This window comes from Balaenoptera acutorostrata, chromosome 11, assembly GCF_949987535.1.
Source record: "Balaenoptera acutorostrata chromosome 11, mBalAcu1.1, whole genome shotgun sequence".
Lineage (NCBI taxonomy): Eukaryota > Metazoa > Chordata > Mammalia > Artiodactyla > Balaenopteridae > Balaenoptera > Balaenoptera acutorostrata.
In genome coordinates, this window is record NC_080074.1 from 25,209,811 (window position 1) to 25,236,355 (window position 26,545).

Here is a 26,545-nt window from a genome sequence, read left to right on the forward strand (position 1 = left end):
TGGGATTCAGGGGTAGTCAGGCTTCTGGGTCTACTGGTCAGGCTGGAGGAAACTTCTGAAATGACAATTCTCAGAGTATCAGTTTGGGACAGAACCAGCTCTAGCATCAAATCCTGACATTAATATATAGTGTGTTGGCCAAAAAGTTCTTTGGGGTTTTGCATTAACACCTCACGGAAAACCCGAACGAACTTTTTTGGCCAACTCAATATACTTTAAAGAAAATGTCCAGAACATTCAGGGTCATTTCTACAATAATGTCCAGAGGATCTCAGAATGATTCCTCAGGCGAGGGAAAGGGGCTGGAGTCACGGGTGGCAGTCAAGATATACAGAGCCAGCCGCAAACTGCTGTGGGAGAAAAACCACAGGCAGCTGAGAGAGGAGGCATGCGAATTTCGTGGAGGACCTCAGCCTCCACGTGGCCCCAAACGCTGGTTGGAAACCCTGCCTATCCTAGGTCAGCACTCTCTCCCGTCTCCCACGGGGGCTGTTATACAAACATCTTCTCACATCTCTGAAGCCCACCCTTACTCTCCACTTCCTCACTCTCAGCAAATGACCTTGCTTCCTTTCCAGAGAGCAGTGCAGGGGAACTGGCGTATCTGCTGTCCCCAAACCCACCTACACACCCATGTGTAAGGATAAGCATCCTCCTCCTGTGAGAGAGGAGAGGCAGATGTCCCATCCAAGCTAATCCCACACACGCCCGGATCCCGCTGCTGGGACCCTGGTCTAGGGGCCACCTCTCCTCTCCTCCATCCTTATCCCTTCCCTCTCCTGATCCCTCCCCATTAACGGTCATATACGGAGTGCCTGTGTAAGCAGGACTGGTTTTTTGGTTGGCTGGTTGGTTGGCTGGTTAGTTGGTTTTTAGCAGGAGAAGTTGCTATTGGCAAGTTACAAGCAGTGAGCTGCCTTGCAATAAAGTTTCTTTGTTCTGGAAGAAACACTGCAGCAGCCACGGTTAGTTATTTAAATGTAAGGTGAACAGCTGCCCAGTGCCCTGGAAAGACATTGTAACCTGGTATTCTCTTATTTGAAAATGACACCCTGTCCTGGAAATACTCATTGATGGAAGGGTTCGGGGGGAAAGGGGGAGGTGAGGCCAAGCAGATGAATATATTCTAAAGAAAAGTAAGCTTGGAAGGTGCCCTTTTAGCCCAGGATTACGCTAATTGATGTGTGTGTGTGACTGAGCAGTGGGAATGGAAAGGGGTCCTTTGGATTGTGTAGGACCCCTGCTTTCAACAGTTACCCCCTTGTGACAATGACAGAACTAATAGCACCAGAAAGATTCTTAAGGTTGGGGAGGGGTTAGGAATAATAAAACAGCTTTGGACTAATCACCTTTCCAATTCTTCCTCTTGCCTAGTGGAAGCCGGATGGGACCCGTGGACTAACAACACCCTTGAAATTCTTAGACAATTCTCTTCTTTTCTTACTCTACACATTGACCCCGGGTGATACCATCTATCTCTGTTGCTTCAGTTGAGTCCGTATACTAATGACTCCGTTGTCTTTACATATATTTGGTCTCTCCTGAACTTCAAGCCTATAGGTCCAATTATATAATATCCACCTCTCTGGATATCCTGTATGCCCCCAAATTCAATATATTCAAAACTCATTATCTTTTCCCCCTTTCCCACCCAGCGTTCAACAAATTGCATTGTACTCACCCAACTTCCCAGATAGCTGGATTACTGTGGACTCTTCCCTCTCCCTCCCTATTCAATTCTATCTCATAAATAACTCTTGAATCCCTTCAATTCTGTCCCTCACTTTTCCACACTAGTTTAGTTCATCACCTCTCACCTTCTAACTCATTTCCTGCCTCGGATCTTATCCCCCTCTAATTATTAGCTGTTGTGCAACCAGAGTAATTTCTTTTTTCTAAAATGCAAATCTCATTATGTCATTCCCAGGTTTGAAACCCTTCAATGGCTCCTCTCTGACCTCATTAGATGGCCATTCATCATCTGGTACTTGTTCACTGTTCCACTTTTTAAGGTGACTGAAATATTTAATCATATCCTCCATAATTAAAAATAAATCTGATCCTTCTTTTCCCAAACTGTGAAATTATTTCCTATTTTCTCATTGATTACTGCCTGAGGCAATCAATGTTAATAATCCTGCAACTGTTGTATTTTTTAAAAATAAATGCCTTTAAGCTTTGTCTATAGTGTCTTATCATTAAAAATGCATTTTTAAATTATCATGTCATCTATTTATCTATTTTTGTGTGTGTATCTTTTGAATTTTGTGCCCTGTTGAGAAAGGTCTCCCCTGATTTCAAGGCAATCCAAATATCCTCAAATCCATCTGGACTTCATTTTGTTTATGGTATGAGGTAGGGCTCTGGCGTTATTTTCAAATGAAGAGTCGGTTATATCACCACCTGTTATTGATAAATTATCATTTTCTCAATGAATATAAATGCCACCTTTGTCTTATATTAAGTCCTTCCTGTAGACCCAGGGCCGGCTCTTCCTGGAGTCTCTATTTTATTCCACTGATCTATTTGCCCATTACTCTGTTAAGACCATTTTTTATTGAAGTGGCCTTGGTAAATTTTAATACCTACTGAGAATTTCTAAGTAACACTAATCAGTTTCAAAGAAACCTCACTAGGATTCTGATTAAAACTGCAATGCATGGAAATATTATTTTAGGAAAGATTTATATAGCTATGACAGTAAGCCTTCCTATTTAGGAACTTGGTGTGGCCTGCCATATGTGCAGATCTTATTTTGTGTCCTTCAGTAAGATTTCACATTTCTTTTATTTAGGTTCTTTAACATTTTGTTAAGTTTAAAATAGTGTGTATTATAAGCGGTATATTTTCCCCTGTCCATTTCTAACTGGCTACTACTCATATTAAAAATAAAAACAATAAGAAAAACATAAACAAAACCCAACTTATCAGTTTGTATCTTACATAACTTTATAACTTCTTATAAATTCTTATACCACTTTATAAATTCTCTTTTTAATTCTAGTAATCTTTTACTAGATTCTCATGGGTTTTTGAGACCTCTACAATTACAGACAAATTATGCTTTTCTAATATTACAAAATTATTTCATACCCTTATCTATTTCATCAGACCGGATCTCTACAAATAATGAATCACATTATTAAGAGTCAGTATCTCCTATGCCTGATTTTAAGGAAACAGCTTCAGAAATTTGCCATTTAGTATGATATTTGCTAAAAATTTTTGGTAAATGTCTTTATCATTATGCAATAACTTCCTTCCCTTCCTAACCTACTTAGAAGTTTTATTAGGAAAAGTTGCTAAGTGTTATCAAATGCCTTTGTAGCATTTTTCATATAACCTAATTGTTTTTCTCCTTTAATTTGCTGTTGTAAAATATTTAAGTTTTGTTTTAATTCAGAATTCATCTTTAATACTTGACAATGAGACTGCCCTAAGACCAGAAAGTGCCAGATGCCATCCAGGAGTGATTGGAAGGACACTACATAATGCCTCTCTTTGTCCTGATTAATGTTTTGGACACTGAATTCTGCTTTTTCAAATACGAAAATTGCCACCCTTCCTTCATTTTTGTTTGCATTTTCCCAATATCTTTGTCTATTTATCTTTCAAATTGCTTGTTATCTTGTTTTACAAGTGTTTCTTCAAGTAATACACATTTGAATCTGACTTTTCAGCCCATCTGACAGTCTCTGTCTCCTGAGGTCATTCATGCTCAGGGAAGCAATTAATGTACTTGGTTTTATTCCTTCCATCTTAAATACAATCTCACTTTCCTTCTTCTTACTTTTGCTGAATTAGCCATTTTTCGTCCCTGTCATTTTTTTCCTGTTCTTTTTTCCTCCCTGTCATTCCTCTGTTTGCATTTCTTTCCTGTCAGTTTTGAAGTCCTACTGTACTTTAAAGATCAGCTCATGCCTACATATTCCTGAGCCATCTTTAAATATATATATTCTATCAAAAGAAAATAATAATGTTATACAATATGTGGGGACTTCCCTGGTGGCACAGTGGTTAAGAATCCACCTGCAAATGCAGGGGACATGGGTTCAAGCCCTGGTTCGGGAAGATCCCACATGCCGCGGAGCAACTAAGCCCGTGCGCCACAACTACTGAGCCTGCGCTCTAGAGCTCATGAACCACAACTACTGAGCCCACGCGCCACAACTACTGAAGCCCACGCTCCTAGAGCCCATGCTCCGCAACAAGAGAAGCCACTGCAATGAGAGGCCCGCACACCACAACGAAGAGTAGCCCCCGCTCGCCACAACTAGAGAAAGCCCGTGCGCAGCAATGAAGACCCAACGCAGCCAAAAATAAATTAATTAATTTAAAAAAATAATGTTATACAACATGTATTTTTATACTATATGTATTTTTAACACACATGCACCAAGCATCTATAGCTGCTCACGCCTCCCTCAACCCCAAACAGGATAGAAGCTTTAGTTCTAGGTTACTGTTAAGTTTTTCTTTCAAGGATGACTCTTTTATTTCAAGAGTCCCTACTTAGCATTTATATTACAAAGTCCTAGTCACATCATTATTATCTATTTAACTTTAATAATACATATATTGCAAGATTCGTTGCTCCCATTATTCCTCTCCTTTTTGTCTTTCCCTATCTTGGGATTTCTGTTCTGAACCAACTGTCATTTGATAGAGTATTTCCCCAAGTGTTGTCCTCAGATAAGTACATGAACAGAATACTTTTTAAATGCCTGCACTTCTGAAAATGTTTATTTTGCCCTGACAAATGAATGATATCTTTTCCTGGTTATTAATTTTTGGGCCTTAGTCTTCTTCCCTCAGGATTCTACAAATGTTGCTCCAGGAATTTAACTGTTAGTGTTGCTGATAAAAAAAGCCTGGGGCTTCCCTGGTGGCGCAGTGGTTGAGAATCTGCCTGCCAATGCAGGGCACACGGGTTCGAACCCTGGTCTGGGAGGATCCCACATGCCGCGGAGCGGCTGGGCCCGTGAGCCACAACTGCTGAGCCTGCGTGACTGGAGCCTGTGCTCCGCAACAAGAGAGAGGCCGCGATAGTGAGAGGCCCGCGCACCGCGATGAAGAGAGTGGCCCCCACTTGCCACAACTAGGGAAAGCCCTCGCACAGAAACGAAGACCCAACACAGCCAATAAATAAATAAATAAATAAATAAATAATAAAAGTGTTTAAAAAAAAAGCCTGAAGCTAATTGATTCTCTTTCCATTGCAATAAATAATCTGTTCTTTGGGTCTCAAAACTTTAAGATTCGTCCTTATCCTTGGACTTCAGGAATTTCACCAACATGTGTCTACACATATATTCTTACATTAATCCTGCCTGGGACTCAGAAAGACGATTACTTCTCTACTTATTTCTTTTCTACCTCCAGACTCCTTTACTTCATGTTATGACTTCTGGATCTGTCTTGTGAATTTATCTCTAGATAATTCTACTCTACATTGTCGGGTATTTCTTGAGCTTCCAGATGTGACTCAAGAAGTATCATAATCATAATCTTTACCTATTTAATTTCTTAATCAAAAATTAAATTTGTTGTATATGAAAGCTGTTAAGAGTAAATCCTAAGAGTTCTCATCACAAGAAAAAAATTTTTTTTCTATTTCTTTAATTTTGTATCTATAGGAGATGATGCATGGTCACTAAGTTTATAGTGGTCATCACTGCATGATGTATGTAAATCAAGTCATTAGGCTGTACACCTTAAACTTACACAGTGCTGTATGCCAGTTATATCTCAGTAAAACCGGAAGAAAAAAATTAAATTTGTTCTGATTGCATTGCTTGAAAGGTTTCTTTTTCTTAAGTCATCTCTGATTCTTTTCAACATGGTGAGGGTAAATAACACAAGTATTCTAGTGTTTGGCCTGCTCTTTCCCCCTTGGGGTTCTGAGTTCCCTTAAGTGAGTTGCTATTTTTCTTCCTGCTAAAGGCTTATGCTTCCTCAGCATCTACACAGACCAGGTCATAGATGTCTCTCCAACAGCGGCAAACCAGTGAGTGATGGAAGGAATATGATTTTCTGCTCCTGAGGTCAGGCCAGGAGCCTGAATTGCCAGCAAATTATGACCTTTTTGCTAAGGTAGAGGGTAGAGGCCTCTCTGTTGCCAGACCTCCACAGAAGCAAACTTAAGTCCCATCATATCAGCCCATCCATGCAGTATTCTTCCAGATCACTGCCAAATCAGAAAGGTTCTGGGAAGACTACATAAAATAGGTAGGCAAATATGGCCCTTCTTTGAAGAGATTCACTGGATTCAGTCAACCAAAGCCTTTGAAGAAACACACAATGCTGGCCTTTGAGCCAAGCAGTGAGGATACATAAGCCTACCCCTCTGTCTCTGGTATCTTGTTCTTTCTTGCTTCTAAAATGAATGAGGTCCCATAAAATGTCCTCTTTCCAGCCCCCTCTCCCTGGCCTAAGATAGGCCCTTCCAGACTTTACCAACTAGCCTGCTCAGGCTACTTTTGATCTAAAATGCTTTGGGGGTATCATTTTTCAAAGTATTCTAATTACTGTGATTACAAGTAGCTTACCTTGCTAAACCATTAGGGCTCCTAAGTTTCATGACACTAGACAAAGAATGAGATAAATACCTTTGTTATGTAGAAGATACAACAAGCTATCATGTGCTGTACACTTTCAAAGCTGGCAATATGTTTCTTTGAGTGAATATTTGGTAGTCCTTGCAAAACCACAACACACTTTATCAAGATCTGAAATATAGAAGCACAATGGTTTTTGTTGAAAACTATCATCCTTACTCATTAAAAAATGCTCTATTCAAATCATGAAGGTTTTAAGCCATCAAATTTTGTTGTTATTAATAATTATGGTTAAGTTGCTTATTATGTATAAAGAAGTGTACCCAGAGATAAAATTGATAAATTCAATTTTCAGATGAGTCTTTCAGCTAAAGTAACTTGAAAATTAGTGGAGAGGATAAAATAAATATACAAATAAATAAAACAATGCTCATTCTGACTAGTGCCGTAAAAGACATGCGCAGAATGTTACATGTATACAAGAAACTGAAGATCACATTCAGGCTTAGGAGAACTTTGAAAAACCACATGGAGAAAGATGTACCATATAAAATATACAGTGATACGGGTACTTGAAATAATAGTTTCCTTTAAAATTAAAACCAAGCGCTCGTATCCCAGGAAATCAATTAATATTGGCACTTACTTCCTTAACTACTCTTCATATTATGTGATCCTGAATTTGATCCAGAGCTAGACAATTAAGTTTAGCTTTCAATACTGCCTCGCAGTTCTGAGCAATATTACTATCAGAAAAGCAGAGCTGAGATTGCATCGATCTATTCATCACTCAGATTATTCCAAAAGACAAATTAATATATGGAGGTTGGTCCTTTGTGGGCACGTTAATTGCTTCAAGCCACCATTCTAACAATATTATTACTGTTGTTACAGAACACTTACGAATTTTTTTTAATGCTGCTTTAATTCCTCCCCTCCACCATCACCCTCTCCCACCCTACCGTACCATATCTCCAAATCGTGTTAACAACCTAGTAGCTCTGTAGTTTTCTCTAGGCTCATGTAATTATGTGTGTGTGTGTGTATAAATGTGTGTGTATATATATATATAGGGAGGGTGAATGTCATTTTACAAAATGAAATTTATACACACTTTTCTGAACTATGCATCTCCCCTTCAAGCATGTCTTGTGAAAAATCCCTCCAAGTCTACAGGTATACCTCTAATTCATCATTTCTAATGGTTGCATAATATTATTTAGTGTGAACCAATCATAATTTATTCAGCCATTTCCAGATTCTTCCTGTTGCACAGTTTTAAGGTTGATGTTTTACAATCTGGCAGAACTGGCCATCCTCCTGTTACCGCACGTCCTCTTTGTCTCCAGCTTTTTTGCCGCCATCAAGAATGCCACAATAAGCATGCTTATACAGGGAATTCCCTGGTGGTCCAGTGGTTAGGACTTAGCGCTTTCACTGCCATGGCCTGGGTTCAATCCCCCAGTTGGGGAACTAAGATCCCACAAGCAGTGTGACGTGGACGCACAAAAACAACAACAGAAAAAACCACCCTTATACAAGCTCAGTTGCCAAAATGAGTGGCAAGTGAGGTGCCAGCTTTGAGATGATACCCAGCGAGGGTGATGCACCGTCCTCCAGGGCACAGTATATACGCTAAATCAGTGACCCTTATGTGGTACTGTGTTCCCAGCAGGTACAACACATGGAACCAACGGGTGCAACTAGGGGTGATTTTAATCTATGGGATAAATTGCTAATAAAGGGACTGCTGTGTTGGGTAAATGTACTTTTTAATTTACTAAAATCTTAATTCTATGGGGAAAATTACTAGCAGGGGAATTTCTATGTCAGGTATATTTGCTTTTAATTTTACTTAAATTATATTCAGTTTAATTAAAATTAAGATTGCCTTACCAAATTTCAAAGCCTATAAAATTCACATTTCTCCCATCAATGAAAGGGAATGTCTTTGCCCCACATTCTCACCAGCAATAGGAGTTACAGATCTTTTCAACTCTGCTAGTGATATTATATTACTGATTTAATGTGCATTTCTGTGGATATTCAGAATTTGAGTATCTTTTCATATGTTTTTTGGCTACTTGAATTTGCTCTCCTGTAAACTGCCTATTATTATCCGGTGCCCATTTTTTATTAGTTACTGTCAATTTGTAAGACTTTTTGTTATATATATTTACCCTCATCAGTGTTACTTTTCCCAGATCCTTAAATTGTCTACTATCTTTGTTATGGTCCCTTTCGTCACACATGGGTTGCCATAAATATAGTCAAATATGTCTTATTTTTCTTGTTATTTCCAAGAGTTCTATCTTGGTTAGAAAGTGTTCCCCAACCCTGGGTTGTACATGTAATCGCTTGGGGTTTTTTTTTTTCCTAAAAGTTTTGGCTTTCTTTTACATCTAAGTCTTTAATACATCTGGACTTTCTACGTATGGTACAAAATAGGGGTCAAATTCTACTTTCAGAGGAATATCCAAATGTTTCACCACCATTTACTAAAAATATCCATTATCTTCCCACTGAAGTGGAATGCCAATTCCATCATATATTACATTCTCATCCAAAGTGAGGCCTATTTCTGGAATCTCTCCTTTGTTCCATTCACCTTTTCCTGCTCTGAACAATACAATTTAATTTGAAACTCCCTTCCTAAGGTCTTCCTCATAGCGACAACCCACTTGCTGAGTTAAAAGCATCCTGAAGCAGTGGGATCCTGGAGAATGACAGGGGGCTACCCTGAACACAACCAACCAAGCATCAATTGCAGGCGCTGTTCCCAGGGTGCTGCCTTTGCTGGAGCACACTAAAAGGGGTGCCTCGATGTGGCTAATGTTGTCTCTTCTATCCTATTGGACAGAAGTAATCTCCTATGGGGAAGAAGTATCAGAAGGAGTTCCCAGTCACACTGGGCGGACAAGAACATACATTTAGAGTCTTGCCACAGGGCAATGATAACTCTCCCACCCTCCGACCTAATATTTTATGAAAGAACCTGAACTTGCTGGACACGTCTCAAAACAAATCATTGGACCGCCATCAGTAAACCATGTTAATTGAACCTAATAAACAAGAAATGGCAAATAAGTTGCAGATGTGAGATGCATGGCCTCCAGAGGGTAGAAATAAACCCTAAGAAGAGTCAGGGGCCTGACACATTAATGAAATGTCTGGGACATGCTGAGACACTCCCTCCAAAGTAGGTCTGACATCTGGAATCTCTCACCTCTAAGAAGACAGAACAATGCCAGGGAAATGCTTTTGGGGTCTGGAGGAAGCATATTCCACATTTGGGAACACTGCACTGATCCACTCACAAGTGACATGGAACTGCCAGCTATGAGTCTAGATTTTGGATTTTGGAGGCAGATCTCTTCAACAGCTGAACTATTGAGTTGGCCAAAAAGTTTGTTTGGTTTTAAATAAAAATAAGACACATTTTTCACTTTCACCAAGAACTTTATTGAACAGCGAATTCATTAACCAAATGAACTTTTTGGCCAACCCAATACTTACTAGGTGGGGGGCATGTGAGAGAAGGGGGCATGTCTATGCTCCAGTTTAGCCCCTCCAAGGGGAATATTTGTTAAGTTACTGAAGCTCTCGGGTTAGTTTCCTCAATGGTGAATTAAACACTTTATACTTTGCATGAGTTCACTCATATCTTCTTGATTCTCAAAATCTGAGTCAATGTATCAGCAGTCAAATCTTACTTCTCTCACTGCTTCCTGTGGTAGGCAGAATTCTAAGACAGTCCTCAAGATTCCGCCCCTGGTGTACAAGCCCTGTATAATCCCTTCTCCTTGACGGCAAGTAGGATCTGTGATGGGATGCTCACTCTCTTCGCTACATTACATTATATAAGACTCCTCGTGCATCTTAGAGGATACTCCCCTGCTGGCCTGGAAGAAGCAAACTGCCACGTGGTGGAGAAGGCCATGTGGCAGGGCACTGGTAGCCAGCCCTTCAGAACTAAGGACCTCATCACACAACCACATGGAAATGAATTCTCTCAACAACCAATGAGTCTGGAAGAGAACCCAGAGGCTCAGGTGAGATCACAGTTCTGACCAACACCTTGATTTTAGCCTGATGAGACCCTGATCAGAAGATCCAGACAACCTGTATCCAGCCTCCTGACCTACAGAGACTATGAAATGGGTGTTGTTTTGAGCCACTGAGTTTATAGTGATTTGTTAGGAAGCATAGACAACTAATATAATCCCTTCAGCCAGGGCCCACCTACCCTTTTTCCAAAAATTCCAACTCCATCACAGAGACATCAAGTCTTTTTTCTCCTGGGTCATCCATCAGTTTTCCCCCCTAGATGATGGCTTTAACAATATGCTTTGAATAAATATTGCTGTTTCTAACATTACAAGAACATAAAAATTGAAATAACTTAAAAAACCTAGAAAAGTATATTGCCAATATTTAAATATGGACAGCAATGGGGCTGACTGTTTTCAGGGAAACACATTTTAAGTCCTTATTTCTAGTCACCCAGACATACAATTTAAATTATTAAAACGTTTTTCAGTTAACTCATGAAATTTCATAATACTTGCTCTTGACCTATTTGTACTTTCTTAAGGACACATTGCTTTTTCTTTTCCAAAATGCATTATTGAGTTGCCTTTGTAAAAATACCCTTATCTGGGGGGAAAAAAATGCCCTTACCCGTACAACAGGTACCAAAACAATATTGTGATAGATGATAGGAGCAAGGAGGCCATAACATTGAGTAACAGCTTGAAGGGCATAACTGGAATCATTTAGGTAGTTGCTCAGTTCCAATGCCACTAATACTCTCTCACATTCAGTTAGTCTAGCAATCTGTAAAGGAACAGGTATTGTTACTCAAGTTGAACATCAGGTACTTAATTCATGTGTCTCTAATGAGAAGAAAGGATAGGAAATGTGATCCTTGTGGCTTAACAATAAAAGGAAGGTTGATATAAAGAAATATCTAAATTCAGGAACAACTCTAACTCCCCAATAATGCTACATATGGATGACACGATCTTATAATTAAACTTTAGAATTTCTTATAAATTACGATACAAATACCACTAGTGACAGAAAAGGAACCAATCTTTTTTCATTGGTAAGATAAAATCTTGGCTATAGTTTAGGGGAAAAAATCTAGCTTTTTCAAAAACATAAATTATAACAAATAATAATTAAAATATAATATTGCTGTAATATTGGTCCTACATGATTAACAGTGTCTTATTTCCCTCCTGGATTTGTGAGAAAATGGTAAATTTACTCTAGACAAAACTAAATCTTCTATTATACTTCTGCTACTTAAAAAAAAAAAAAAGGTAAATTTTCAATAGACCAAACTAATCTTCTGTTATACTTCTGCAACTTAATGTAAAGTTAGGCTTTGTGTGATTAAACGCCACTTAAAAAGAGTAAGAATGCTATCTTATTCCTTATTTCTCTTTCTTGGGGAAAGATTTCATTATTTGTCTGTACATACACACAAGATTATGAACACGGAAAACAGTATGAGTGGCAACCAGAAATTTCCACACAGCAAATTATTATTAGAATGGTAGTCTAGCATTCTGAAATTCACTTAAGTACTTAAACATTGTCCTTATTTTCAGACTAGATTATGAAAAAAAGAAACTAAATGCAATGTAGTAGGAACAGGTCAATGGCTGTGAAGGCTTGGGCTCTACAAGACTGAACTTGTCTTAGGCAAAGAATCATGTTTTTTTCACTTTCATATCCACAGAAACTGGCACAGTCTCATGTAACAATTTATTGGTTAATTAATTAATGAGTAAGTGGATGATAGGAAAAAACAACTGTAAAAGAAAAAAAAATATGGCAAAAGTCTCCATATACCTAAGGTGAGTAAAGAAGGAAAGAGAGAAAAAGAAGAGTGAACCTCAATCTAGATTGAAAAAGATAATGTAGGACTGTTACTAAAAGCAAGAGCATTGTAAGGTTGCTGATGTACAAGAGCAATGTTTATAAGCACCCTGAGAACCTATCAATAGGAAGTAAGTTAAATTCCTGCCTCTGCACAGGAATGCAATATTATAATTTTAAAGAATGTGGCAGATGGATATGTACCAGCATGAAAATATGTCCAAGATATATTATGAAAAGTGTTTAAAAGGCAAATTTCAGAACAGCGAGTAGATCATGATTCCATTTTTGTAAATAATAACATATTTGTCTATGCATACTTTTAAAAATTGGAGAAATCACATGAAAACAATAAGGTAGTATTCTTAGGGGCAATAGGATTACAATGGGTTTCACTTTATACTTTATACATTTTTGGTTATTTGAATTTATACTACTTTTATTCAGGAAAAATATATATAAATTGAAAAGAAGGGTTAAACACCATGAACTCCAGCCTGTGAAACCTACATACAGTATCAAATAAACCAGCACAATCATGCAAAGGCTTCTCAGTCCATTCACAAGCCAGGATATGCAATCCCCAAAGAACATAAACTTAAAACATCAACAAACACAGGGAAATCAGCACATTTGCAATCATTTTAATTCACTTACTTGTTGAGAGGGGAAAATCTCATTGCCTTTAATATTATCACAGAAAAGATTTTCTTCTTTAATTTTAATGTCACTTGTTACAAAAATATTTCTAAGAAAAAGATATAAGAGAATTGAAGAACTCTCTGCCAAAATATCTGAACGTAATCTGCGAAAAGAAGTAAATGATGTTACAGGTATAAAATGATTTAGCATGTGAACTCGACTTTTTAGATTGATTTGTTCTTAATACCGACACAATGATCCCAAGACAGCAGCAAAAGTTTATGGGACAAAAGTTTGTGGAACAGTTACTCTTGCACAGCTGTTTAAATTGAAATTAAAGACTATTCTTAACAACAAGTTCACAACTAAGAAAATTAAGCTGTTGACATATTATGTCATGGATACATAAAAATAACTACTGGTAAAGTTTTCTGGTTCTGATATATAAAATTCTATCAATATAATGAAATCGCTATAGCTATTCAGAAGTTTGGGAAATAGGCCCAATATTTCAATCAATAAACTTTCTGAAAGTGAGGGTTATTTATAGCAAAATCAGCCACGGTTAAAGAGAGGTAGAGACAGAGAGATTTGGGGTGGGGCGGTGGAGGGGCAGAGTTACTTCTAATTATCTTTTCTAAATCACAGTCAACAGTGCCAACCACTGGCAAAACTGTGAAATCTGCAGTCTTCCTTCTTTGTTTCCATAGTCCCTTCCTTGCCCTTAAGCCTTATTTGGTGACAAACCCTCTCTCCTAAGCTTCAAGTCCCTCCACTCTCCATACCCTCTATCCCTATAAAAAACGGGAAAGGATCTGACAACAGCAATTCACACCTGAAGACGATCTGTTTCACCACCATGTTAAACTCTGAAATTGTCTTTGCCTGGAGACTTCTAGTTCTCCCGCTTCTGCAACTCATACTAAACTTTCTTTGTCCTCGCGATGACCATGAGTACCTAGACATACACAGTGAGTCCAGACTATCGCCTCCCTCTGGCTCTATTTCCTCCCCTACCCAGCTCGGGCTCTGGTCAGTCATTTCCATAGTGACCTCTCTAGCACTTCAGATTCTGCACCCCTTATTTTATGCAATAATCAACTTGTCTGACCTTGCATAGATGTCACCATTCGACTTTTCTATCCTTGCCACAATGGTCAATCAATTATTCACTTATTTATTCTCCTCATTCCTTTTTTTTTCCCACTCAAACTAGCATTTGCTCAACACCTACCATGACACTATTCTAGGCCCTGGGATATAAAGATGAATCAAATGTAGCCCTCAGCCATAAGGAATGGGACTCTACTACAATGCATGTTACATAACATCAACTGAGTCATTAGTGATTCTCAGCAACACTTCCGTTTACCCCTGATGTCTCCTTGTTCATATTCCCCACAGCAAATGATCTGAACCCCCTGTTCCCCATCCCATGTGCTCTGATATCCTCCTAGCTCTACCACCATATATCCTCAGGTTCTCCCTCTCCGCTGGCTCCCTTCTCTCCATCCTCCAAAATTCTTTCCTTAAGCCCGCCTTCCCCCTCAAGCCTCTGCCCACTTTCCTCTTATCTTTACCACCCAACTTCACAGGAGTAGTCTTTTCTTGTTACTATTCTCCATTTTCATTTATTCCTTAGCCAACTGCAAAACGTTTCTGGCCCATCATGGCACGAAAATGGCTCTCTTCAACTTACCAATGTCTTCCTAATTGCCAACTCTAAAAGCCTCTTCTCAGTTTTCATCCTACCCAACGTCTCTGCAGCATTTTCTTGAGCAACTGCCCTGCCTGACCTTGCACTAGGATATAATACTGCTGGCCAGTCCCTCCGTGGTGATATTCTCACTTCCCTTGGCAATGCACTTTCCTGGACTTTTACTTCCAGAACTGATCCTTTTCAATTTCCTTCCTTGGTTCCAACTCCTGCTTCTGCCTCTTAAATGTAAGCAATGCCCAGGGTTCAAGTCCAGCCTTCCACCTTTTCTGCTAAACAGTCATTCCCTGGGAGATATCTCTCATTGTCAAAATTTCAATAATGACCTCAATGGACAGTTTATATTTCCATGTCTCTAGCCTTGACCTCTCTCCTGAGTGTGAGCACTAAATATCCAACTACCTACCGGACATATATCTACAAAGACGTCCTGCTGGAAAACTAAACTCCAAATATCTCCAAATTCATTCTCTTCCTCCAAAAACTCATTCCACATCTCAGGTTCCCTTAGTAAACCTCAGAGGCTTCCCATCACTGGAAATCCCAGTCAACTTTCACTCCTTCCTCTTATCCCCATGAATCACATAAAATCTTCCAGACCTGTCTCTTCCTCCTCTGAAATGCCTCTCAAATCCATCGCCCATAGCACTGAGCATTCTTGTACATAGTAAACACTAAGTCTACGTTTGTTTAATTGAATGGAATTATACGTTTATGTGAGTAAGTGTTACCAATGCCTTGCCTCATCCAGCATTTGCATTTTTAAGCTTATTGTCTTTGACTGAGGGGTGAAGGGTTTTGTCTTATTAATTTCAGGCATTAACAAGCAGGTAAAGGAGACTGTTGTTGAACATGTTGAGACGGGCTGAAATTACACCAATGCTCATTTCTGATGCTGCTTTTAGACTCTGGTTTCTTAAGGAAAAATGGCAAAGGATGGCCTGTGGCTTTATATGGCTTCTACAGGCCTATTTTCAGTTGATGGTCTAATCCTGGGAGCCTCCTCAAGCAAAGGAAAAGCCTTTTTACACCAAGAGTCCATCCATCAGACCCTAACCTTAACCTCAACCTGACCTTGCTCTGTTACAAAGGTCCCCAATGCATATGCATGTTTTCTAATATAACTGACATTACTTTGGTTAGTATTTGGTATTTTTTTCCGTAACCTCATTACCTTATATTCAGAATGTATCCATATACTTCCAGTGTTTTTTCTGATTCTAATAAAGAAGTTTCTAACAAGGACTCAAGCCTTTGGAATATAAACACTTACTAAAATACTTATTGCAAATAGTTTTATGTGGACCATCTTAACATGAAATTGAAAATAAATTAATTCTAGGCTTCACAGCCAACATCTATATTTTCAATAAGCCAACTAATATTTTAAAAGAATATTTTGAATTACCTTCTCTGTGTAATAGTCATTATATTGCTTAAACTAATAATGGATTGGTCATCCTGAAGTGGTGAAGCAACAAAATAATCCCAAACTGGTGAGAAAACTTTCTTAGCCAATTCATAGTTACCAATCTGATAGGCGACCTGCAGCAGAAAGCACATTATCTTAAGCATTACTTGAATTTGTGAAATGTGTATTTTAAACAAGAATTCTGAGAAGGTCCTATCGCACACTAATTTCATACAAAGTTATTCACATTTGCTGTTCCGCTCTACAGGGCCACAGCAAGGTAACGACAGCCACTGGCAAGGGAGACAGACACATTTTGAAATCTCTTTTATTTCTAAATTGCATGGAAATTTGAAACTCTGTAAGGATGTTTCGAATGCTCATAAGCAAAACAAAGATCACATCTGAGCCAAATTAATTTCATTTCCATCTATCTCGGCAGTGCACTCCATTTATTACAGACACTGTTATAATGAACAATCTGTTCCAAGAGAAACAATCAGATTTCCCAAACCCAAAATATGAAATATACTTCATTCTCCTCTGGTTCTGACGCTTTCCGAGCTATTGTGCAACAAAGAGTTCACAGCTGAAAAGAGTGAGGGGTAAAAGAGAGACGCTTCCAAGAAGCCATCCTGTGTTTTAAGTTTAACACGTTCAACATTCAGCAAAATAACTGATTTCACTGGTAAAACCTAGAAGCTCAGGAGAAAAATAGTCATCAACTTACCTATCTCTTGTAGTAGAACATAGTTCTTTAAATACATCTCTAAAAATCACTCTATACAAATATGTATAACAATATAAAATCATACCACATGAGTTATGTGCTGCTTCAAATCCTTAGTGGAAGCAGGTAGGATGTAAAGTATTAATAAATACATTAAATTAAGTATGCAAATGACATGTTGCTAGACTGTATTCCACACAAGGGAATAACTTACAGGGCCAGGACTTTTAAAATCTGCCAAGTCAGTACTCATAATCAACCAACCAGTAAACTTTTATGAAGTTTCTACTCTGTGCTAAGCACTGTAAAGATAGATTCTTCAAAGCTTAAAACGATCTCATACTCCATGAAACTGTAATCAAGTTACAGACGTAAAACACATGAAATCACAGAAAAATTGCAAATAACAACATCATAATTGTGGAGACTTATAAAAGGAGAAATGAAGACTATAAGGAGGAATCAGGGCTTGAGGTAAACACCAAGGCAGGGATAAAGTTCAGAGGGGCACAGTTTAGACAGAACCTCAAAAAGGTCCCGTAATGGAAATTGCCACAGTGCCTTTCAGACTAGAAAGACAGGTCAGAATTTCAAGAAAACTAGGCAGTATGATTGGACAGGTAAAGTGGGACATGATTTCAGAAAGCCTTGAAAATCAGGTGGAAGTATTTAAAGATGTCAAGTACTGGACCAAGCACTTTACCAGCATTACTGTGTTGACTCCTCGTTAACCTCTATGACCATCCCTGTTTTTCAGATGAAGAAACTGGGGCATTGACAAGTTGAATAATTTGTACAAAGCCTGATATCAGTAAAAAAAAAAAAATAGTAGAGCCAAGACTTAGTGTGACAGATGAGGTCCCTTCTCTGGGCCACAGTGGTCAAATGAAAAAGTTGGGCTAAGTGGTCACTAAAACACCATTATAATTCTGAGATTTACCATGGAAAATGGTAACAGGTGATGTGTAAGGGAGTTGGTGAAACTATAACTGAATGCTCTTTCCTTTTAAAATATAGCCTTTTAAAAACAGTGTTATTTCTGAGTCACTTTGCTGTACAGTAGAAATTAGCGTAACACTGTAAATCAACTATACTTCAATTAAAAAAAAGAAGGAAAATGTAAAAATAATGTTATTTATTCAGTCAGTGGACATTGCAAAACAAGAAAAGATGCCATGATAAAACTAAGGTCTATAAATTCATGAGTCTGTGTGGGCTAACAGAGAAGTGCTGTGATAATCAGCCGGTTCAAAGATGGTTAACTAGCAGTCACCCATAGAACAGATGTTAGAAGGAGTGAGGTTAAAATGAGAAAGAAGCACTAAATGACTAATGAGACAATTAAGCACAGGAGAGACCTCCTCCTCGATACATGACCTTCACACTTGGCTTCTACAACACATTCCTTTTCAGCTGCCTTGGCAAGCTCCTCCTCTTTTCCCATATGTTAGCATGCCCCAGGGCTCCGTCTTGGGACCTCTCCTCTCTCCTGTCTGCACTCCTTTCCTTGGTGCTGTCATCCAGCCCCATGGCTTTAGTTGTCACATGACTACTCTCAAATCCCTCTGCTGCCCAGCCCTCTCTCCCAAACTCCAGATTCATATATCTGACTACTCAAAAATTCTCTCCGAATATCTAACAAACATCTGACCTTAACATGTCCCAAACTGCATTTCTGATCTCCCCCTGCCCCAAATCTATACTACTCACACCCTTCCCCAACTCATCTGAGGTCAAGTCTGTCCTTCCAGTTAGTCAGCTAAATTCCTTAGAGTCATCTTCTATTTTTCTCTGTCCATTGTTTCCATCAGGAACTCCTGTTAACTCCTCCTTCAAAACATATCCAGAATCTGGCCACTTCTCACCACATCAACTACTATCACACTCGCCGAGCCACCCCCATCTCTCACTGGTTCATGACACTAGATAGCTCCCTCTGCTTCTACTCTCACCCCCTTATGGTGTATGCACAACACAGCAGCTCAGGTGAACCTTTGAAATAGAAGTCACGTTATGCCATCCTATTACATCAAACCCTCTCCAGCGGCTGCCCATTTCACTCCAGGTGAAAGCCAAACTTATTACAATGGCCTGGAATCCTTTTAATGATCTGCTTTCTCACCCACCCACTCACCTTTTACCTACATAGCTAAACAATCCTTTTGGCCCCTCTGCTCCAGTCATTCTGGTCTCCTTGCTGTTTATATTATACCAGGTGCACTTCTGGAATCCTTCAGGCTTTTGTTCTAGCTCCTTCTGTGGAATGCTCTTCCTCCAGAGAGCCACTCCCTCACCTCCTTCAAGTCTCTGCTCAAATCTCATCTTCCAGATGACGCCTTCTCTGATCACCCTACTTAATACTGTAATACTACCTTCCTTTCCCCCAGTTCACATTTCCAATTCCTCTGACCGTACTCTACATTTTCCTTCCATAGAACTTACCTTCTAATATACTAGATAGTTTATTCCTTTACTATGTTCATCGTTTATTACCTACCTCTCACCACGGCATTTTGCTCACTTCGCTTACAACAGTGGTTCTCAAAGTATGGTCCCAGGACCATCAGCATCTTCATCACCTAGGAGCTTGTTATAAATGCAAAATTCTCGGGCCCTACCCCAGACCTGGTGAATCATAAACTCTGGTGGTGGGACCAGCAATCTGTTTAACCAGCACTCCAGATCATTCCGATGCAAGCTCAAGTTTTAGAATCACTAGCCTAGAGCAATGCCTGGCACAGAGTAAGCACTCAATAATAATGTATTAAATGAACTTAAAAATCCTCTTTTCCTGATAATTTCCCCCTACCTACAGAAGAGGACACCCAGCAATGGTACTATACTATAGCATGACTGACTGGCCCAGGCTGAGGGCCTGACCCAAGCTGGGTGTTTTATAGCCCCCCCTGCAAAGCAAGATGGACCCTGTACACACACCCAAAGTGTGGTTCTGATGTTAAGGCTGATGACACTACATGCACCAGGAGAATTTGAGAGAAAGTTTATTATTCACACAAGGGCCTCCCAGGGAGAGTACCTTGGGCAGGCAGAGGCAGGGCTGGGATGGCTTTGGGCAGAGCCGAAGGAATGGGTTGGGCTTTGATTAGTGGCTGGAGGATAGGACTGGGGAACGTTCCTGCCAGTTGGGACGTTTAAATTTCCTGCAGGCACCAAAGGAGAAGGTGAACTCATAGACCTCCCTATCAGCCTGCTCAGATGTGGGGCTATGGGAAAAAAGAAGGCTGAGGTTTAAAAACAAGTCAGCAGCCAAACATTAAAAATGAGTTCAGACTCTTTCTTACATTGGGTGAGCCAATCCAGAGTCTCTTTTTCAGGAATTTGGAATCAAGATTAGAACACAGCTAGCTGGTCCCTATATATGACTGAAACTGAGGAATACACAAAAAAGTTCAGGGGCTGCCATTTTCCTTCCCGAGATGGAAAAGAAAAGAAAGGAAAGTCAATATTTAAAAAGAAAAAGAAAGCAGATGTAGAGAGAGAGCCAGAGGTATGAGACTTAGAGCTGCCTGGACTTTGCAGCCTTCCCAGGGCCAGGCTGCATTCCCCCAAGCCAGGCTTTCTTGCAATCAGGGTCTTAACTGAAACCATAAGTCAAAATTATCTAAACAAGGGTTACTGTTGTGGTGATGAGATTGATTTAAAAAAAAAAAGAAAAAACAGTTCAAAGGAAGAAGAAATTATACCTAGCATAGAACCTGGCACAAAACAGACACTGAATTCATCAATAAATAGATGAGCAGAGAGGGTGGTAATGTTCAGAAAGAGGATAAGAGGGAAAAGAAGAGTTGAACCTTCTTAATGAGATTTTTAAATGGGGATGACTACCTTTTACCTGTTAGCCCTATTTTTTTTTGAATGGTCATAGACAAAAGGCAGACGTCTATTAATAAAAGAGTTTCAATGAATTCATATATGAATTGGAAAAAAAAATGTACGAATCTTAGTTTCCTTTCTCCTGCCACCAGCATCAAACTCTGCTGCCCATACTGATTACCACGACCAGCAGAGCAGCACCAACCCAGGCAGAGAATAGATGGGAGAGATGTGGGCTCTAGAAGGACTTGGCACATGTTAGATGGTGAACACATGACTTCCTTGGAACCTGGACAGATCAGTAGAAAGGCATGAGCTCGTTCAAATGTCAGGCTTACCATCTACTACCAGAGTAACCTTGGGTAAATTATCAATACTTAACATCCCTAAGACACCCTTTCTGGAATAAAATGGGATTGGCAGAAGAAGGGTTAAATTAATCTGTTTCCTCAACTTGAAATGAAAGTAATAATACCACCTCATAGAGTTACTGTAATCAATGGAATAATGAATCTTAAAATGTCTATCACACAGTTTTTTTTTTTTGTTTTTTTGTGTTTTTTTTTCAGGTTTTTAAATTTATTTATTTTTATCTATTTATGGCTGTGTTGGGTCTTCGTTTCTGGGCGAGGGCTTTCTCTAGTTGCAGCGAGTGGGGGCCACTCTTCATCGCGGTGCGCGGGCCTCTCACCATCGCGGCCTCTCTTGTTGCGGAGCACAGGCTCCAGACGCGCAGGCTCAGTAATTGTGGCTCACGGGCCCAGTTGCTCTGCGGCATGTGGGATCTTCCCAGACCAGGGCTCGAACCCGTGTCCCCTGCATTGGCAGGCAGATTCTCAACCACTGCGCCACCAGGGAAGCCCACACAGTTTTTTAATAAATGATATTCCTCACTTCCTTATCTCAACAAGCCATTGTGCCCACTCACTATTTGATTTAGTAGTTCAATAATCCAGCAGTATGTGGCATTTGGTCTTGTATTCATTTTACAGATAGGGAAATTGAGACCAAGCAATTTGCTTAAAATCCTAAAATCCTGCTCACAGATTTCTAATTGTCTATATTTTATATCACATTATCTAGCCATTCCCAACTTAAAAGGGAATAATAAAAAGAAATGAGCCTATAAAGAGGTGGAAATTGGATAATATCTGTAGAAAATATATAATTCATAAAGGTTCCTCAAAAATTTTCCAGATAGCCTAAACTAGTTTTCTACATTAACGGAAAATCTAGTAAAGATTCACCTGACTTTATTATTGTTTATAGAAAAATGTTTAGTAAAAGTACAACCTAAAACCCCAAACCAAGTTAATCATAGGCATTTAGTGAAGTAACTCCATATTTTACTATACAATTTTTATAACATTTTTTAAAAAATAGAATTATCCTGAAACTAAAAACTAGCCACTCTCATGAAAAATTGTAATTTTTCATTGCAATTCCAAAAGAAAGGTACCTTTTCCTGATAAAACTTGAAAGCGTAAACTCAAATTTTAAATTAAGGAGGAAATTTTATGAGGAAATTCTGCTTTAGCCACTTAACATTATGAGAGAGAATGCTCATCAACTGTCATAAATGAACTACAGTACTGCAAATATAGTATCAGTAAAGAAACACAGGTCATTACTTTATGACACTTCTCATTATCCTAGCAGTATAGCTTGGACTTCCTTTTATTAACTTTCAATGAAAGTTCTGCCAAATAAAGCGCAAGAGTCAAACCACTCCCTGGAGAAAAATTAGACCTTGATGAAATATTCGGTCCCTCACTTTGAAATAACTCCATCACTGCAAATTAGGAAATATATTAGATTCCAAAGAAATCAAAACATCAGAAAACCATGAGCCAATATGACATGCTAAACCAATGCCAGACAAATCCTAGCAATTCTCTCAATTAAATTTTCTTTGAAAAATATGATAATATAAAATTCCAGTAAGACCTTAGCTTATAATACTAATCAACTATTAAGAGGAAAAACCAGCACAATAGAAATGTGATAAAATTTAGAAGAGCCATCAGCTCTACAGCCAACCATAAACTTAAAATTACAGGCTTGAGACTTAGGTCAACGAGTCATTTTTTCTAGAATCGCATTCACTGGTGACATGTTTTAAGTCAGGCAATCATTTCAGCAAAAAATGTCAATTCATGAGTATATCTATAATTAAGAACAACAATAATATTCATTAAGCGCCTACTGTGTTGTGTTACAGTTAAACATTTGACATGCATAATTCCATTTAATACTCATAATAGTTCTGGGAGGTAACTACTATTATTATTCCACTTCACAGATGAAGGTTACTTGCCCAATGTCACACGGCTAACGTGAGGACCTGAAACTTAAACTCAGGTCTGTCCGTCTCTATGAACCCAGAAACTTCACTTCTATAAACTGATACTAAGAAAATAATCATTGGTGCAGGTAAAGATGCTCAACATCACTAATTATTAGAGAAACAGAAGTCAAAACTACAATGAGGTATCATCTCACACTGGGCAGAATGGCCATTATCAAAAAGTCTATAAATAAATTCTGGAGAGGATGTGGAGAAAAGGGAACCCTCTTGCACTGTTGGTGGGAATGTAAATTGGTGCAGCCACTATGGGAACCGGAAGGAAGTCCCTTAAACACTAAAACTAGAACTACCATATGATGCAACAATCCCACTCCTGGGCATATATCCGGAGAAAACTATAATTCGAAAAGGTACATGCACCCCAATGTTCATTGCAGCACTATTTACAATAGCCAGGACATGGAAACAACCCAAGTGCCCATCAACAGATGATTGGTTTAATGTGCTATATAAATACATACACACACACACATATGCACACACAATGGAATATTACTCAGCCATAAAAAAAGAATAAAATATTACTATTTGCAGTAACATGGATGGACCTAGAGATTATCATACTAAGTGAAGTAAGTCAGAAAGACAAATACCATATGATATCACTTATATGTAGAATCTGAAATATGACACAAATGACCTTATCTACAAAACAGAAACAGACTCACAGACATAGAAAACAAACTTACGGTTACCACAGGGGAAAGGGAGGAGGAAAGGGATAAATTAGGAGTATGGGATTAACAGATACAGACTACTATACATAAAATAAATAATCATCAAGTATTTACTGTATGGCACAGGGAACTATATTCAATATCTTATGATAACTTACAATGGAAAATAATCTGAAAAAAATACATACATATAGGGCTTCCCTGGTGGCGCAGTGGTTGAGAATCTGCCTGCCAATGCAGGGGACACGGGTTCGAGCCCTGGTCTGGGAAGGTCCCACATGCCGCGGAGCAACTAGGCCCGTGAGCCACAATTACTGAGCCTGCGCGTCTGGAGCCTGTGCTCCGCAACAAGAGAGGCCATGATAGTGAGAGGCCCGCGCGCCGCGATGAAGAGTGGCCCCCACTTGCCGCAACTAGAGAAAGCCCTCGCACAGAAACGAAGACCCAACACAGCCATAAATAAATATAAATAAATAAATAAATAATTTTTAAAAAAATACATACATATATATAATTGAATCATGTTGCTGCACACCTGAAACGAACACAATATTGTAAAACAACTGATATATATATTTTTATTGAAGTATGGTTGATTTACAATGTTGTGTTAGATTCTGGTGTACAGCAACATGATTCAGTTATACATATATATATACATATACTTTTTCATATTCTTTTCCATTATGGTTTATTACAGGATATTGAATATAGTTCCCTGTGCTATACAGTAGAAATTTATTGTTTCTATATATTCTAGAAAAATCTATATAAAATAGATTTTTATATACAGTAGTTTGTATCTGTTAATCCCAAACTCCTAATTTATCCTTCCTCCACCCCCTTTCCCCTTTGGTAACCACAAGTTTGTTTTCTATGTTTGCGAGTCTGTTTCTGTCTCATAAACAAGTTCATTTGTGTCATATTTTAGATTCCACACATAAGTGATATCATATGGTATTTGTCTTTCTCTTTCTGACTTACTTAAGTATGATAATCTCTAGGTCCATCCGTGTTGCTGCAAATGGCATTATTTCATTCTTTTTTATGTTTGAGTAGTATTCCATTGTGTATACATACACTACACTATGATATATTTTTAAGATGCAATACCATGCAGATGTTAAAAATTATGTTTTGAAAGAATACTTAATGGAATGGAAAAAAGTCAATTATGCATTAAATGAAAATATCAGATGTAAAATAATATGTACACTATGACTAAAATTATATATTATACATAAATTCACATACATATGTGTGTATACGTCTACATACATATTGTGTGTAGACATATATATTTGTGTATGTATACATACACACACAGAGAAAAGGATATCTCTGGATCAGGGCTGCTCAACCTTCGCACTGTTGACATTTTGGACCGGATAACGCTTTGTTGGGGGAGGGGGTGCTGCCCTTTCCATTGTAGGGTGCTTATCAGCATCCCTGACCTCTACCCTCTAGATGCCAGCAGCACTCCTCTAGATTGTGACTACCAAAAATGTCTCCAGACATTGACATATATGTCCCACCCCGGGGCCAAAATTGCTTCAGGTTAAGAACTGCTACTCTGGATGATAGGAAAACAGATAACATTTATTTCCAAAATTTCTAAAATCAATGTCTGTCGCATTTAAAGTCCAGGAAAAAAGTGTTATTGTAAAAAGCATTCTGTTTTTTCATCAGAAATTACTTAGTAACTGCTTAACGGGAAAAAACAGAGGAAAAAATTAGAAGAACTCTCTTCTACCTGTGTCAATAACATCCGAGCAGTGACAGCAGAAAGAGGTGGGTAAACCAGAATTGGTTTGGTCGTCTCCCCAATAGCATCACCAATAAGCTTTCCATCAGAACAATAAGCAGCAATTGCAAAGATGTACTTTTCATTGGTTTCTAAACCTTTTACTTCAAAAACGCTTTTGCCATCAGCCGGTATCTATTAACAAAAACATATTTCAAGTTATGCGTGGAAAATTAAATGGGTCTTTAAAAATATAATTAAGTGACCTCTTTATGTTAAGGGAAAAAAAAACCTTTTTCATTTACTGTTGGATTTTAGTTATGACTCAAGATGAAATTAGACAAATTCACTGAAATAGTGACTACATAAAGGAAAAAAATGAACAACACTCAATTGTCATTAATGAGACTTTTGGTAAGATTTCCTGACATTCAGAGATTTTTTTTAATTCGACATACCGCTTCTCCTGAGTTTGGGAGATGATTATTGTTTAGTCTTACTTTTCCATAGCTCCCTTCTGCTTTGCAACCCAAAATGCAGTACCAGGAGACCTGCCACGGAGAGAGATGAGCCCGTCATCCATAGTCTGTTTAACAAAGCACTCAATTTCTTTTATCATGATGTGGCAAAAGGAATACTTTTCTATATAAAAATATAACTATTCAAGTTTTAAAACATGAAACCTAAGTTTACAAAAATACTTAGATTTACTCTTTAAAAAAAGACAAATATAGTTTACCTGGGACCACCAAGACTAAAATATTATTCATTATTAATTATTTTTAACTACTATTAAGTGAGCAGTTCCTATGTGTTAAGCATTGTTAGGAAATTTACATACACTTTCTCATATTTGAAACATCCCTATGAGATAGGATTTCTATTGCCATTTTGCTTTACAAAAGATGGAGACGCAGAGACGTTCAATAACCTGCCCAAGATCAGACAGTGGCAGGGAGTGACTCCAAAAATGACA

General features: G+C 38.5%; 1 protein-coding gene across 2 annotated transcripts in view; it reads right to left on the reverse strand.

Annotated features, from left to right (window-relative positions):
- The window catches only part of CFAP54 (cilia and flagella associated protein 54), a 307,392-nt gene that overhangs the window by 195,378 nt on the left and 85,469 nt on the right, over window positions 1-26,545 (reverse strand). For both annotated transcript variants that reach the window (XM_028166670.2, XM_028166668.2), the window contains exons 21-26: window positions 26,028-26,120; window positions 25,579-25,764; window positions 16,214-16,350; window positions 13,104-13,251; window positions 11,238-11,393; window positions 6,609-6,728 (exon numbers count right to left, since the gene is read on the reverse strand). In XM_028166670.2, the coding sequence (XP_028022471.2) occupies window positions 6,609-6,728; window positions 11,238-11,393; window positions 13,104-13,251; window positions 16,214-16,350; window positions 25,579-25,764; window positions 26,028-26,120 (840 nt within the window). The remainder of the gene's footprint in view (window positions 1-6,608; window positions 6,729-11,237; window positions 11,394-13,103; window positions 13,252-16,213; window positions 16,351-25,578; window positions 25,765-26,027; window positions 26,121-26,545) is intronic.